The 15,726-nt window shown below is 43.5% G+C and overlaps 3 protein-coding genes across 16 annotated transcripts in view; 1 reads left to right on the top strand and 2 right to left on the bottom strand.

Annotated features, from left to right (window-relative positions):
- Positions 1-1,428: 1,428 nt before the first annotated feature.
- Positions 1,429-5,409, bottom strand: arl4aa (ADP-ribosylation factor-like 4aa). Of its 5 annotated transcripts, none has more exons than XM_046399065.1 (2): positions 5,258-5,409; positions 1,429-2,875 (listed from the first exon to the last, which is right to left on the bottom strand). In XM_046399065.1, exon 2 carries the CDS (start codon positions 2,772-2,774, stop codon positions 2,172-2,174), a length of 603 nt encoding a protein of 200 aa, XP_046255021.1. In that variant the 5' UTR covers positions 2,775-2,875; positions 5,258-5,409; the 3' UTR covers positions 1,429-2,171. The 5 variants fall into 5 exon arrangements, with proteins under 5 accessions (XP_046255021.1, XP_046255023.1, XP_046255022.1 ...); XM_046399067.1 differs by having other exon boundaries at positions 1,429-2,871; positions 5,258-5,403; XM_046399066.1 differs by lacking the exon at positions 5,258-5,409 and adding an exon at positions 4,453-4,590 and having other exon boundaries at positions 1,429-2,871.
- The window catches only part of vwdel (von Willebrand factor D and EGF domains-like), a 32,586-nt gene continuing 21,629 nt past the window's right edge, over positions 4,770-15,726 (top strand). For 2 of the 9 annotated variants that reach the window (XR_006844268.1, XM_046399052.1), the window contains exons 1-4: positions 4,771-4,900; positions 11,973-12,158; positions 12,288-12,484; positions 13,007-15,264. Coding sequence is in view for 8 of the 9 variants with exons in the window: in XM_046399052.1 (XP_046255008.1) it covers positions 15,195-15,264 (70 nt within the window). In the remaining variant the exon portion in view is untranslated. Of the gene's footprint in view, positions 4,901-5,935; positions 6,090-11,972; positions 12,159-12,287; positions 12,485-13,006; positions 15,265-15,726 lie in introns of all 9 variants that reach the window. The other 7 variants (XM_046399046.1, XM_046399049.1, XM_046399044.1 and 4 more) reach the window with 7 other exon arrangements.
- On the bottom strand, positions 6,563-8,755 carry si:dkey-30e9.6 (uncharacterized protein LOC564083 homolog). Of its 2 annotated transcripts, XM_046399059.1 has the most exons (4): positions 8,230-8,755; positions 7,912-7,996; positions 7,511-7,653; positions 6,563-6,797 (listed from the first exon to the last, which is right to left on the bottom strand). In XM_046399059.1, the coding sequence occupies exons 1-4, from the start codon at positions 8,662-8,664 to the stop codon at positions 6,699-6,701; spliced, it is 762 nt and encodes a 253-aa protein (XP_046255015.1). In that variant the 5' UTR covers positions 8,665-8,755; the 3' UTR covers positions 6,563-6,698. The 2 variants fall into 2 exon arrangements, with proteins under 2 accessions (XP_046255015.1, XP_046255014.1); XM_046399058.1 differs by lacking the exon at positions 6,563-6,797 and having other exon boundaries at positions 6,952-7,653.

The following is a 15,726-nucleotide window of genomic DNA, read 5'->3' as shown; positions in this document are numbered from 1 at the left end:
CCATGTTGTGCTGGAGCGTTTTTGTGCCGAGCCCAGCATCTGAGGTTCGTGGGTTAATGGATGGCCCCTGGACAAGACATTTATTCACCCTAATCCACCTTTCACTGAAGGCCTTACAAGAACGGATACAAAGGCTCAGGTAGAGGATGTGACAGAGGGAGCCGTTTCTACATGCAACATCATTATCTTATATGCTATTCAAGTAACATGAGTTTGGTTGTTTTAATCTCCCCTTATCGTTTCAGACGTATTAAACTTAATGAAGCACAATGCAGGTAGTGAAGCTTCTTCATTTGAGCAGTAATCCCCCGGTGAGTGCTTCAGGACCTGAAGTACACACAGGGAGGCAAAGCAGGACGCTGTGAACACAGTGAAAGCTGACATGGCTTACAGAGCAAAGGAAGTAGAATCAGGAAAAGTGTGAATATACCTTTGCCCTTTGAGTTTCCTTCCTTGGCAAACATACAAGGAGGAGGCACCTGGGCTTCCCCAACACAAAAACATAATTTATCAACATTTGACAAAAAAATTAGGCATTCTGGAAACACTCTGGGTTCAAATCCAGCCTTCGCCCTCATGTCATTCCTGCTGGCTCTTCCTGTTTCCCTCTGCTTTTAACTTATCTGTTAAAGTGGTACAAAAAAGTGGCCACGCGTTTCCTATTTTTAAATGCCGTAGTCCCCCTGAGATCCAGCACCACGACCGGATTTTAAGGTCATAATTAACACATTTAACTGGTACAGATATTAATACGGTGAAGATGTTTGGCGATCCAGCCTGCGAGAAGAGCAAACTGCCAATCTGAATCAGGCAGTTATTTTGGAAAAACCAGCTGCTGCGCCGGCCAGCTGGGCTCACAGTCATTAATTGTTTCAAAGGAATGAGGGTGCGAATGGCGTTAATACACTGGACCGCATATCCACCCAGCTCCGTCCAAAAATACTCCGACGAGGCCCCTGGCTTCACGGTCTCCTGCTCCAGCCTGTTGTTCTGGGTCTGGCCTCCAGCAGACTGCCCGGACAACATTTCAAAACCTGAGGACGGGCTGTCTGTGCGGCAACGCGCCACTGCCTCTCTTAACCCTTTACACTCAGCCAGGGGAAGACTTTGAGGCCTCGCGCCCTTTGTTTATTTATGTATTTGTTTACTGCAGAGAGCTTTGGAATATTTTTGGATGCTGATGTGCACACAATCATTAAACTTAATTGGTAATTAGAGAGAAGGTGGACTGAGCATGTGGTTTGTTTATCAGACACCACTTGCATCACATTCACGTGACATCACATTCAGTTATCATCCCTCTCTACGGATTCCAACAAGCTTCAAAGCTCACGAATTGAAGGTTTCAACCCTGAACACCTCCGAGTACCTGCTTTTTATATACAAGGTCGTGAATAACAACATGGACGTACCCTCCAAACACAACACTGCTCTCAACACGTTTTATTAAGCAAAACATAATGCATAACCTGTCTAATGACAAGGTGGCCAACGTGCACCAACTACAGAGGCATCTGTTGTATTTTGCCCAAACATTTCTGCAAAATCCAACACAATACGCTGCATTTAAAAACTGTAAACTTCACATGAAGTGATAATCTAAAGTGCTTTAAAAAAATGAGTGATATAAGCAGTCAAACACATCTCTAATAATGCGATAACGCATGAAAATACTTTTCTTTAACAAAGAAAGTCCAGTGTGAAAAAGAATAAAACAAGTTCTAATAACATACAAAACAACAAAAAATTAAACTGATGTATATTTCATTGCCCCTCTGATAAAAGAATGTTCAATCATTTACCAAACAGCTCTTGAACTAGTCTTAAATTATTTTTGGTAATATTGTTTGGAACAGCCATTCATAAAACATACAGCATCCTTAACTCTTCTCACCCATCCAAACCCCAAACCCCTTTTTCAAAAAAATCTATTTAAACTCTTTATAGCATATCCACACATGTCTGAAACTTTCTCATCTTCATCCTGTATTCCTTTATGTGTCACTTCCTGATCAAACAGCATCGTCACAAGACCGGGGACTCCTAAATCTCAGTTCTGGACTGATAAAACTCAGTATGTTGAATCTGGACCCGCAGTGGATGCCTGTAACCACGCAGGAGAAGATCCTTTGTTTCCTTCACAAATAACAGCAGGCAAGTCCTTCTCAAGTTTATCTCTTTTTCCTTTGCTGTCGGAGCACTTTTCTCCTCTTCAGGATCATGTCGTGGAGTCTCTCCATTCCCTCCCGCAGTCCATCTCCGATTATAGCGCAGGCTGGCTGCAGGTGCCAGGGAGTTGCAGGACCCAGTTCCTTCAGCGCTAGCAGTTTCTCAATTTCAGCAAGTCCCAAAGAGTGCCTCAAGTCCTGTTTGTTGGCTACCACCAGCAGGGGCACCCCCTGGTTTTCAGAGGTTTTGGCGATCTTATGGAGCTCCGTCTTGGCCTCCTCCATGCGCTCTGCATCCACAGAGTCCACCACAAATATGATGCCGTCCGTGCATCGCGTGTACGACTTCCACAGGGGGCGAAGCTTCTCCTGGCCCCCTACATCCCAGAAATGGAACGTCCCAGTCCTGTGGCCGCCCAGAGACAGTTTGACCCTCTCCGCATTGAAACCTTTGGTGGGCACCGTGTTCACAAACTCATTAAACTGCAGTCTGTACAGAACGGTTGTCTTTCCTGCGGAGTCCAGGCCGAGGATGGCGATGTGAAAAGACTGGAAGAATGGGACGCCTGAGAGGAAGCCCTGCTGCTCTGACAATCCGTTCCCCATCTTTCCTCATGAGGAAGGAGTGACGATTTGGGAGAGTCGATCCAACTGTCCAGCAACAATCCTCACAGCTGTCGATATCCCAAAATCACTGCAGCGACTACCTGAAAGCATATTGCATGTTACTGTGGATGAAATGCAGACTTACAGAAGCGGTGGCACTTAAAGTGAGACTATGGAAGTTTGACTGAACAGTCAGTGTAGCAAATAATGGATGACGGGACATTAAATTTCCCTACAATTTTTAAAGAAATAAAACTACCTAAATCTTGATACAGAGTGACAAAACAAGACAAAAGTGCGAATTGTTTTACGCAATGAAAAACTGACACATTGCTATCACCTCCGCTGAGTGAAATCCTGTACAGGTCTGTCAACAATGTAAGGAGATCATGAGATTGTGCTGTTTGTTGAAACTTCTGTGATATCTGCTGCCAGCTCTGCTCTCACTGGAGCCTTTCTGCTGTCCTCAGTGTTGATTGGCTCTTACTGATGACATGTGACCATCGAGCGAGACCACAGAGCGGTGATCGTGGATGTGTTAAAAAAGCTTCAAATTAAAGAACTACATAATAAATGAATAAGGAGTACTGACACTACACCTATGGTGGTGACTACAGTCAGAGGAGCAGTGACATCAGAGCTACAACAGAGCATTTTTAAAGTAAGCTAACTCCTGCTTTTTCTTTTCTTGCTGATCCAAACAAAGATCTGAACCAAGAGTTGGATCCCCTACTAGTTAAAAACAGCAGCACAAGCAGAGAAAAAGTCATTAAGTCAACAAACTGAGTTGCAGTTATATAACAACATCTACCTAAAGTTTGCTGGAATAAGCCACCATAAGCTACTGGACATACCAGACCAAGTAAGGCTGCGGCAGCAAAAGCCTCAGTGCATTGATCACTGCTTATGATTTCCTGTTTGTTCACCTTTTAAAGGTTTGTTTCATAGGAACAACCACACAGCACAGTGTATTACAACACGTTAATCCCCACAAAGGAAGGATTTTTCTCTTCTTCACAGGTTCCAGTCTCACTTTAAGGCCGCGTCTGTTACAAGAACAACACTGTGTGTGATGTTTGTATCTACACACACACACACACACACACACACTTACAAGGCCACTTATAATTACATCAGCACGCAAAATAATCCCTGTAACATTTCTGAGGTGGGTCTGTTTGGCTCTGTTAAAACCCTGTCGACAGTTTTGTGAGAACCTGATCACAGTGTGGATGATGACGGAAGCAGACCGGAGGTGGAATACGTGATTTGACCCGATCAAAGTCCACGAGCGTGCATCACTTACGGCAAACCCTCCTTTACGACCAGGAAAAAGACGTCTGAGCGGTGTATCATAGACAGGCTGACACCACCATATTGATTCATTACCCAGCTGTAAGCACCATGACAGAGAATTACTTTTATTTACTCCGTTTCATGCGTCAAGTTTAATTTAATCAGCGCATGTGCCGTCGCTGCAACGTGGGGGCCTGCTGGCCAGTTTCCCGTGGTTTACTGTAACTTATGTGTAATATTACGTCCTTAATTGAATTAAAATAGTTCCCGATGACTCACTGGTTTTTCATCCGGCAACCAGACTGCGTTACATTTACAGCAGGCTGACAAGATTTTGACACGGCAGGTGAACACATTTCTCAGCCCAAAATTGGCTACCTACCAGTCCGGGCCATCTGCAGAGCAAAGCCTGAATGTGAACCCTGTCCGAGCAGAGACGCGGCCCTGTCCAGCCTCTACGCTGCATGAGATTCAACTCACGGTGTGTTCCCAGCCCGCACGACGACGGAAAATCCTTCCGCACAAACGGAAACACCTTCCCTGGCTGTCCTCGGTGTCCCAGTGTGGCTCTACCGCTGATGACACTGCTGTCAGCGTGGATCAACGCCCACACCAACACTGCGGGCGCATGCCATTGGTGCGTTTTAGTCCTTCTCCGCCAGCTGATTGGCTAAAAAGGCTGTCAATCAGGGGTCTGCCCGGGAAGCACAATCACCTGTTGGCTCCGTCCGTCTGTCACACCACCTTACTTTTGACACGAATATTTTAACGTAATTGAGCCAGCCGATGCGTTTCAAGCTCTTGTTGGTTTAACAAAAACGACCGGAGAGGTAAAAGGGTGAATTTATTCTAAAAGCTGTATATTTATATGTTTTAATCTCTGTTTAGAAAATGTTTTGTTTTGTTTTTTTTCACATTTTGATGACGTTCACAAGACATTTATGCACGACCAAGTTGCAAACACGGGGGTTTGTCTGAAAAGTGTAGCTTGAAGAGGCACAAAATACATTTCGAAAAGCCTTTTCAAATCACCTCAAAGCGAGCGTGCCTACAAACAACAAATCTGCCACCACCTGGGTGTAAAACTGCACACGGACGTTCAGGTAGTCAACAAACCCTCCGCGGCGGTCGTGGATAAGCTAGTAGCCGTTAGCAAACGTTAGCAACCGTAACAGTGAAATTCTTACCGTTGGTTCAGCTCGGCGAGTCGCACCGTGTCCTGGCGTGGTTTCTCTTTTTCTGTCCCATTGTGGAAAGAGAGGTGGTGTGTGTGTGTGTGTGTGTGTGTGTGTGGAAACAGCGCCGCCCCGTTCATCCCCGTGTTTTTGTTTGAAATGATTGGTCGGAGGGCAGGAAAAGCGCCACGCTGACCGCAGCCCGTCATGCGCGAAGCATAACAAACAGCAACGGGCCTCCAAGCCGCTGGCCTAAACAAGCACGGAGGCTGAGGGTTTTCTTTACTCTCTGTGCCAAAACAACAATAACATTATGACTTACTATTAAATTCTCTGTCTATTTAGCCTAAGCTGGTTTTGCAATGCCTGTCCCTTGTTTGGCTTTTATACAAAATAACACGAAACACAATGATGCAATAACATTACAGTGAATGCCATTCATCTCCAGACCATTTTCAGTGTTTAAATATGATTTATGATCCAGTTTTCCATATAATCACCCATGATATTAGTAAATAGAAGATTAGAGGTATTAGTACATAGAGTTTATATGAACCGTGCTGCAGTAAGCTTAGTAAAAACACATGGCAGCCTGTGGGTCACGTGGTTTAATGACTGATATTCCTTTAATTTTATATTTAGTCTGTGAGTTATGCGCAGTCACAAACGACTCATTAAACACATGTGCAGCTCTGTCAGACATGCTTTGAACAGGCTTGGCGTGTTTATGATTCTTGGAGTACCGACCGAGCAGCTGTCGCTGGACCAGCGGGCTTCATGATGTGGTGCGATGACCTCCATGACACCGCCGCCGCTGCCAGTCTTCTGCTATGAGCTTGAAAGCGTAAGGATTCCTGATGTTGTCAGGTCTGTTTCATTTCACGTGTGCTCTCAGCTGTGTTCCAGTGGAGGAAGACGTCTTCAGATCCTTTACTTCTGTGACAAAACCTCTGTGGGTCACTAAGCCTGGTTTAAATGAAACCATCCGAGAAGTCCCAGCCGGACAGTTTTCTTACAAGAGATCACTAACCAAAGAACTGGTTTAATGTGTTGTATTTCATATATCTGTTTTATGTGAAATATTAATCTGAAAAGAAACTCGATTAGTTTTCAAGTAAAGTACAGTTACTGCAAAGCTGTACTTGTATGCCTAAATAAATGTACTTTGTTAGTTTCCAGCACTACAGTGACAGTAGACTTTATATGTATGTATGAATACAAAGCTTGTAGCCACCTGGAAGATAGGAAAAACACAAGAAATATGCTTTAAAAATATAATATACACTCTAGTATTAAGTATATCCAATTTCCTTCATGAAACAAGTTTATTTACATCACTCTATTATTCAGAATATTGAGCTTATTCAACACTTATTCCATTGAATTAACTTTCCAAATAACAATATTTAAAGAAAGCCAAATGACATCTAAATATCATTTTCAAAAATGAGTTTTAAAAGACAGAGTCATCATTTTTTTTCCACGATCTTGAGAGTTTCTCCTCCACTCGGTCTAGGAATGCGCTGTACGCTCCTCTTCTTCGTTGGTGTCTCTGTGAAACAGACATTCAGTGTCAATTCAGTGTATTAAAAAAAAATAAATTGTAAATTATAAATATTTCCCTTAGGAAGACTAAGTGATGTGAAATACTACTTGTAGTTTTAAATTAGTCATAAACCTATATGCACTTAAAGGTGTACTTTGCAAACCATATCAAGAAATTTACTTGAAAACATTCAAAAAATGAAATTACATAATCATTATAAACAGAATGTGAAGAAACAACAGTGTTGACGTTACGTCAAAGACATTGAGTTATCTACTGCAGCTAGCATGCTAACCAGTTAGCAGGAGTTGATGGTTACTCTGGTGATATGCTGTCCCCTGTGTTTTAGGAGCTGCTGTTGGATTCTGACCATATTTTACACTTTCCCCTTTAAAGTTTCAGAGTAAAAGTGCTCACTGTTAATGGATCTTTATTATTGATTGCACAGGGTACCTTACTGTTGTAGTTAGCTGAGGTGGAAGAAAATGTAGCTGCTTCGTATTCTGGTGGGTTGTTTAATCACTAACAATGCATCATGTTTAGTAAATTCATCGCATGTTTTGCGTGTACAATCTTAATCTGAAAGTATCTACAGCTGTCTAATCTACTGGAGTAAAAACTATGTCTCGGTCTGAAACGTGGTGATGAAATTTAGCACAGAATACTGAAGTAACACAGAAGTGGTTCTTTATGGAATTTGATGCCAAAACCCCACTGACAGTATAGGAAGCTGATTTTGGAGGCCAAGGCGGCTGAGGGAGTACGAGCCTCGCATCCCATCTGGGCTCTGCTGGTTTAAAGGTGTCCATCCTCATCTTGGCGTCAGCTGAACTAAAGTCTGACTCGGATCTAGTGGTCAGAACTGGAAAAGACATCATTCATTCGGTCATTTGTGCCTCATGGTATTTTAAAATGCAGGGAAACAGGCTCAAACAAGTCTTGTTAAAGTGGAAGCCTTTTTTTTTTTAAACAATACATACGTAGTTGTTTTAGTGATACAAAATTCATTCATTCATTCATAATATCAAATTCTAAGATGACATTTCAGCCAAAAAATGATTCAAAGAATGACAGAAATGTCTAAAAATTATTAGGAAAAAAATCACTTTAATCCACTTACGAATGTCCAAGTGCTTTAATTTTAACTTCAGATTACCAGGGTCTCTCTCGTATGTAGTAACGATGTCTGGAAGGTCAACATCGAGCTGAAGTCAGTGATAAAAAGCCAAAAGTTAAACGTTTTTCTTTTGCATTTATCGCCATCTTGTGGTCAAATCAAACATTACAAACAGCAGGAGTGTAGCAGCTAAAATGTGTCATGATCCTGCTTGCCTTTCATGCGTTTAGCTTGCATGTTTTGTACCATTTTGTGTTCAGACAGGGATGTGAAACATGCAGAAAAATGTCTAAAGCATATTTTGTGTTTGCAGAGACTTACCGGTCTGAAGTTATGTGGTTTGGGGTTCTTGTAAGGCCCAGAAGGGTACTTCCCTGTCTTAACAAACTTCAGGTCACATTCCAGAGTATCAGGACATCTGAATGATGTGATGAACTCAGCAGTTTCTTCCCTGTGGTGCCGCTCATGTAAAACCTTTGGTAGAAATGTTCCAGTTCCCCTCTTTGTTTCATTATGTCGAGGTACGGCTACCTTTGAATGTGCCTTTGTTTCTCTTTTTGGGGGGACTGTCAGAGATCTGTACAGTTTAAGAGAGAAATCTGGTGGCTTGATGCTCCGCTCGTCACTTTGGCTCTCGGTCTCGTGGATCGTAAACCATTTGCTTCTTGCAAAAGAAAGATGCTGACTGGCGGAAAACTTGATTTTATCCTCAAATCTGAATGAGGACAGTGGATTCAGAAAACCACATGGAGCCATTTTTTTCAAGTTTGGTATCTGCTTACCTTGAATGTCCTAAAGAGATCCCCCGACTCAGGAGGGCTCACGAGTTTAAATCCAGTTTGAGGTTGAACTTGTTGTTCTTATGCCAGGAACACAGTAGTAGCTTCAGGAGAAAGTGGCAGACAGTAACACAAGGACTGATTACAGACACAACACATAAAACATGCTGCTTGGTAACGAATGCCTTTAGTCCTCTTAACAAGAAGAATTAAGTTTAGTGGGCTGAGCTCAGCAAGACGTTCAGCATAAACAGAAACTTAGCAACAGTGCAAACAAAGGGCCCTCTGAATCTTTCTACTGTACCATTAAAAGACACTAATTTACAGATGCGCAGATTATATTTAGTGTTTGTTAGATTAGTGTCAGATTGTTTCAAATCTGGCAGTTCCTTAGACAGTGCGAGAGCCTTGAGGCTCTTAATGAGGACAGAAGATGGTGTTTTTGGATTTTGTAGATTTACTTCAGAAATCATGTTTGCATGGTCACACTGAAGGGAGGTATTTTCCATCTAGGGCCAAAAATCAAGACTAACTGAAATTTCAAGGGAAAGTCTTTCTTTGGTGGAGCCGAGAACCACTCAAGAACATCTGAAATATGAACGGGGATTCCCAGTTTATAATCTCATGGTGTTTCTTTATGCAAAATACAAACCTCACATGCGATAGAAATACTCATGTAATTCACAAGTACCTCCAAACTTTAGTTAAATATTGCATGTACTTGTAATGCTGGGGTAGTACCATCAGATGGCAGCATACTGTTTAGGTGTTGGCTGTCAGAGTCAGACTGACGGACTGAAAGCGTTACTCCAATCCTTTCAACAGAAGTTCACTCCACAGTGATTTCCTTTTCTATATTTCAGTTGTTACGTTCAGACTGAGGCAGAGAGGGTGAAATATGGCAGAGTGACTATGTGAAAGTACTGCATGAGATGAACTGTCCCCTGCACTTCACCAGCATCATGAGTCTCCACAGACAGGATAAGGACTTCCAGATCCATGCTGCAGTCGGCCTGGAAGAGAAAGCTGTTTAATGTCTTCTATTACATGAAAGAGTTTCACTGACTAAAACCTGCACGAAAGGTCGGGACAACAGACTGGAGAGGAGCTCAAAAATAAAACGATATCAAGCTGCACAGTCAGTGGGTCAAAGTGATATGTGTTAAAATTAAAAATGTTTTCATTCATTTCATACAAGTTGTTGGTTGCTGTAAACATGAAGTTCTGAGTCACACTGCGCCCAGTAATGTAAACTGCAATCCTAATATTATTATTTTCTGACTCCATGATGAGCTACTCATATTTTCCTTATTCTTTTTGACTAAAGGCAAAACCCGTTGCCCAAGTTATCATAACTACAGCTCGTAGCTGTGATTCACGTGAGCCAGACCGTATGACCCCTCAGGTAAACACTGACCTGCATGTAGCAGAGTGTTTGCAGACAGTTGTTGCAGCAGTTGCTTTGTTCGCACCGACCCCGGACAGCTGACACAAGGGGGCAAAGGCAACAGGAAACCCGAGCCGAGGCCGAGCAGCGCCTGTGAAGGAGCTGACCTCACTGCCCCTCTTAAACCAGGAGCTGCCACCTTGAGAGGCGCCTCTCGACCCCTGCCCCCTCAGCGCTGTGTCTGAAAAACTCCCGCCATTGTGTCCAGTGACATTTACAGCCACTGTGCAGTCAGCGGCTTGGCTGAAACAATTACAGCAGACTTTTGTGACAGGCGGAGATGCTGAGGTTGACGCTGCCTTTCAGTGGCCTCAGAGACGTCTCTCTGGGCCACCCTGACAGTACGATGCAGCCTAGAAAAGTGTCACAAATGAATTATGTTAGACCTCAGAAGCTTTTCAAATTGCCATGTAACTGCCGAAGGAAACAGAAACGAGTTGAAGAAGACCGAGTTTGAAGGCCTGCTGGTCTCATTTTTGGAGACCAGTGTGTCAGGATCTCCATCTGTTTTTACTGTTGTTTAAACAGAGTCACTGAAGCATGAGTGGATTTTTATAGCTTCTCAGATCAAAAGCTCCTCCTTCCCTTTTGTCTTTACTTTCATTTTGGTTGTTGAGTTGTGCTGTAAATCAGTGAAATGTCACGAATGCGGATAAGCTAAAAGCTCTTTGTTTCTGATGTGCCACTTTATGATGAATCGGCCCAGTTCACGCTCAAAACGGACAGGGGGCAGCATATCACCGTAGCTACTGGCTGCTAATTGTAGCTGTCGTTAGCGAGTTATCTCAGTTATCTGTGCAGCCAGCAGTTGGGGCCGGCAGCTCAGGGCGCCGTTGTTGGAGTTATTTACGCTGCTAGCATTGAAGCTTTGGACTGCTGGGATATTCAGGCCCAGGGGCTTCATTTTTGAAACTAGCTTTGATCTTAAGTATGACAAACAAGATTTAGCAAGAAAAGTCATACCTGTTGAAAGTACAGCCCAATGTGTACTGCAGATACATGTGTAAGTACATGTGTTTCTATCTGTGTAATTGCTGAGCATCAGTTAAAAAGAGCTGAACCCCTGCAAAGAGTTTGACCCCAGAGCCTGGTGTTTACCATCAATGTTTTAGTTTCTGCAACTTTTAAAACTCATATTTCATGGTTAACTTATTCCATGAGCATGACGGTCCTCAGTCATTCTGACAGGATTTGGGGATTCAGTCTGTTGCTGCATCAGAGAGCGTTTGGACATTGTTTGCATTGTTTACAGCAGAGTGTTGAGCGGTCAGTCTGGGTCAGGGTGTGTGATGGGAGGCTGCATGTCGGGGGTGGAAGCAGGAATAGCTCGAGTGGTGACCCGGCTGCTCCGAGGTCACACGTGTCCTTTACAGTAAGGGAACACAGACCTCAGAGCAGTAACAAAGCAAACCCACTTTCAGCACTTCTCCTGTGCTTCTGCTCTTAAAGCAACTCGGGTATCTGGGAATCTTAAATACCTTGAAGAATCAGATTTTACATTCAAAGCATGAGATAAATTCTTAGAAAAAACTGTCAGCCTTCTGTCATCATTAGTTTTAGCCTGTGGTTCTGAGACTGACGTTCAGTCTGTCGGTTTCTCAGTTGTACCTGTGAATATTGCTGATAAGAAAATGTTAGCATGCATGCTGAATTAAGATGATTAACAGGGTTGAACCTGCAGAATATCAGCTCGTCCTTTGATCGTGTCGCACGTCAAAGTTTTTAGCTCAAAGCACCGCTGTGCCTTAGTGCAGCCTCGCAGATACCTTCTGACTTTTGTCCTTCCTCTTTTCCCTTCTCCTCTTCTCATGTCTGTCCTTCTTCATCTGATCTGGAAGCAGGGTATCCTGGCGGTCTGGGGCTTTAACATGCTAAATCTGACCAGGAAGCTTTGCTGTGTCTCATTTCCTGCCAGCTCTCTACTGGAGTCTATCTGACAAAGACATCAAATACCCCAAAATAAGTATAGTGAAAAAAACGGATCTGAAGGCATGCGAGTTCAAACAGCAAAACTACTCTTCACGGTGAGTACTTTTAATACGTTTAGTGTATTTCTCTGACATTATATGTGTACCTGAGTAAAATGCAGGATTGCCAATGTATTGGACTGGCTTTACTTAAGTTGGAGCCAAATCACTGTGATTTAATTTCAGCTTTCTCCATCGTACCACCTTAATGATTCAAATGAATCTTCACTGGCAGTTCGAGTTCCTCTTCCACCATCATGTACGCGATAGCCAAGACACAAGCGGAAGAATTTTCACTTGGTGTTGCCCAAATCTTCTCCACAGGGCCCCAACAAAGGCAGCAGGGAAGCACCAACATCCCAATGTGCATGTTTACTAAACAGGTACCTTCACCCTCTGCTGAATACGAGCAGCCTCAGGTGGGCTGTGAATCCGAGCAGTGATTGTTCAAGTGCTGAATTATTCATTTCAGCTGACGGAGTGAGAGACAACAGTGAGGAAGACCCAGAAGTAAAACTCACTTTGAACTTTAAATGTTCAGAACGCAGTTTTGGACTTTCCTGCTCTTCCCTGCTCTGCTTGTGTTTTCCTTCTGCACGCTTGACGTCATTTAATCAGCTTTCCTGTCAGGTTAAAGTTATTATATACAGTTTGGATTCCCTGCGTTGTTTAGCTGATCACATTTCCCAGGGGACACTGCAGCGCTGCCGTTTCTCCAACGTCTGCAGAGCTGATTATAATGAGAGAAAATTGCACAAAATGAGCTCTTGTGTAGATTTTAAGTATTAAATAAGGCAATTATCCCCCTTCGTTTACCACTTATTTCTTTGCTCCCTTGATTTAACTTGAAAGCTAAACTAATACACATCACGTTTGCTTGACATGGATTCATGTTTTCCATCCAGGAGGCCGATGGAGATTTAATTGCTGGTTGTGTAAGACGAGGCCTGAGCAGACGGGAAAAGAAGTAGGTTTTTACCTGATGGCTATTCCAGGCTCCCTGCAGGTTGATGGTCCAGGAGATTTACGAGGGAGGAGGGGGGATCATATCCCTCCTCCGCCTGAGAGTCAAACAGACGAGCGTCTCAACAGGACAGTCAGACCTCCAGGTTGCACAGGGAGAAGACAGGAGCTTGTTGTCTGCTTCCCATTGGTCCTCTCTGGGCCTGCAGAAATGATCGTCCAAAGGTTGATTCATCATTAATAACAGAACATTGTCTTGCTGACTTTATTGAAACTTCTTTTGACATAAACTGCCTGCTTTATCTCAGAAATTGACCGTGGGCATTTTTAGTTATTTTCTTGACATTTTATAAAAAGTGAAAATAATCAGTTATTATTTAGATGTAGCCCTAAATTTTTTGAACGTGCAGCTCATTAGAACCAGAATCCTGATTTTGGTTTATTTATGTATTTTGGTGTATATGATGTGTCTGGACACTGCATGAGGGAACTGGAGCTCATCAGCTTTGTAGCTTTTATCCCTTTAGCGTAAAACTAACGCCCACAGTATGGCCTGCTTCTCAACTCTTCCTCTTCTGCGTTGTTTTTACAATTCGAATTGAGCCATCACTTCCTCCCTTTCTCACGTCTGCAGAGCTCAGTTTCAGGTCCAGCTCCTCAGCTCCTGCCAATGAAACTCTATATCTGAGCATCACGGCTGCAGTTAAAGCCTGAGAATGGAAACGAGCACTTTGGAAAAGACGTGATATCTGACTTATCCCAAATCCCACTCTTTGGCTGACGCGGCCTCCCTGAAAAATGCAACATGTGGGCCATCTGTTTTCGTGGTTTGGAGTGGTGACTAATGAAATATCAGTGGCTGGCCAGCGGTGAACCTCCGTGATCAGAGCATCAGTGTGCTTCTCCCCCCTTTAGAAAATGCAGGAGGCTAATTTTGGTGCAGACAGCTTAATGGCTTAAGTCAGGCCGTATAATTTGTTTCAATTTCCACTGAATAACAGAGCACCCGGAGAGGTTCGATTGATTATCTGTCTGAGCGAAATTCAAAACGTTCTTGTTTTTTGTCTTAAGTGAGATTAAATGTCTGTGGACTGTTGTTTGGATCAAACAGGCATGATGAAAACACTGTGATGGCTATTGGTCACCTTTCTGCGACATTTTGGTTTTGCATTATTTGTAATGGTTTTCTCCATTACAAATAATGGAGTACAAATACTCCATTACACTAACAGTCCTGAATTCAAAATGTTGCCGAAGTGAAAGTACAGAAATAACATCAGTAAAATGTACTTAAGCCATCAGAGCTGACTCATTATGGAGAATGACTCCTTTCACTTTGTATTATTAGTGAAAGAAGTATTATGTCCATATTATGCTGAATATTATAGTTTTTTTTATCACTAACAAACACAGAGTATCTTAATGTTGTACTTTGTTGATGTGGAGCAAATTTTAGATACTTTGAATAGTAATGAGTAGATCAGTGGGCCAACTGCAGCATATCTTCTAAGCATTTACTGTGTTTTTTATGTAAAAAGTAATGTACTACTGCTAATGTACTACTTTAAATGAATACAATGCAATATAAAGTTCGTTATTGTCCTCAGACATTTAAAGTACCTAAAAATGTACACTAAAAAGTGTACACTTAGTGACGTATCACCACTGGCTCCTTTCCCTTTATTTTCTGTGTTTAACCGATTAATTGAAAATTTTCCGATTGGTCGATGAAGTAAATGTTAGCTGCAGACCCACACTAATAAAACATTTTGGCCTTTCAGAATAAGAGCCTCGTAGTGCTGAGGTGCTCCTGGTGTGTGCAGAGGTGTGGAGCTCCGGGTCATCAGAAGGTGTACAGCTGATGATGCCCCTCCTAACGCGCCGTGATGCCGCAGCCCGCAGCGTCTCGGATCAGCCACCAGCCTCTCCAGTCCTCCACCCACAGACCTGCAGCAGCTCCCGTGCGGGTTTCCTCCTGCTTCGCTTGTTCTGGATCGGATAACGGAAACGACGGCTGCGCTGCTGTCGCTCCGGGCGGACTGCGGGGCTTCGGGGCAAAACGGTGCCAGCGCTCGCGCTCGGTGCTCGCGCTGTTTGGTTGCAGAGCCGCGCGCCGGCCGCTGCGGGACGATGAGACTTGAAGCAGTTTTGAAACTTCTCCCGTGCGTTGTGTTTTTACACGCAGCGCGCGCTCAGACAGGTAAGTTCACCCGTAGAGTCAAGCAAGAGCTTTGACAGCTGGAGTCACGAGTTGCGTGGGTGTTGTTTTAAAGCATTTAAACAAGTTGTTAAACTGTTCTCTGGTGGTGGTGGTGATGATGATGCCTGCCTTTTACTTAAGTAAAATGTGTAAGAGCTCCAGTATCACCCAGCTCCTCGCTGTTTGACCCTCTGCCAAAGAGAAGCTGAAACCTTCTCATCCATCATGTTGCTGTCATCCGAGGCCTCATGCCTCCAAGTCTCATGGTCACAGTGCAGCGTATTGTGCTGTCATGAGAAGCAGATGAAGCAATTCGCCGCCTCTTCGCCCACACGGGCCTTTTTCTCCCGGGCTGCTCCCTCCTGACGGGCAGACGGGACATGGACTCTGAGCGTTTCTCGCCCAGCTGATGAGGACTGAATGGAGCAGGTGTTGAGAGTGACAGACGTCTTTTGGCAGCTT

Source organism: Scatophagus argus, chromosome 9, assembly GCF_020382885.2.
Source record: "Scatophagus argus isolate fScaArg1 chromosome 9, fScaArg1.pri, whole genome shotgun sequence".
NCBI classification, from domain to species: Eukaryota; Metazoa; Chordata; class Actinopteri; family Scatophagidae; genus Scatophagus; species Scatophagus argus.
The sequence above is the reverse complement of the archived record's forward strand: the minus strand, read 5'-3'. Positions and strand labels throughout refer to the sequence as shown.

Excerpts from the sequence above, each read along its gene's own strand:
- arl4aa (XM_046399065.1), bottom strand. The coding sequence starts at position 2,774 with ATGGGGAACGGATTGTCAGAGCAGCAGGGCTTCCTCTCAGGCGTCCCA.
- si:dkey-30e9.6 (XM_046399058.1), bottom strand. The coding sequence starts at position 8,664 with ATGGCTCCATGTGGTTTTCTGAATCCACTGTCCTCATTCAGATTTGAG. Across the intron at positions 7,997-8,229 it reads AACCACATAACTTCAGACCG|CTCGATGTTGACCTTCCAGA; the intron begins GTAAGTCTCTGC and ends CACTGACTTCAG. Across the intron at positions 7,654-7,911 it reads ATTAAAGCACTTGGACATTC|TTCTGACCACTAGATCCGAG; the intron begins GTAAGTGGATTA and ends TGTCTTTTCCAG.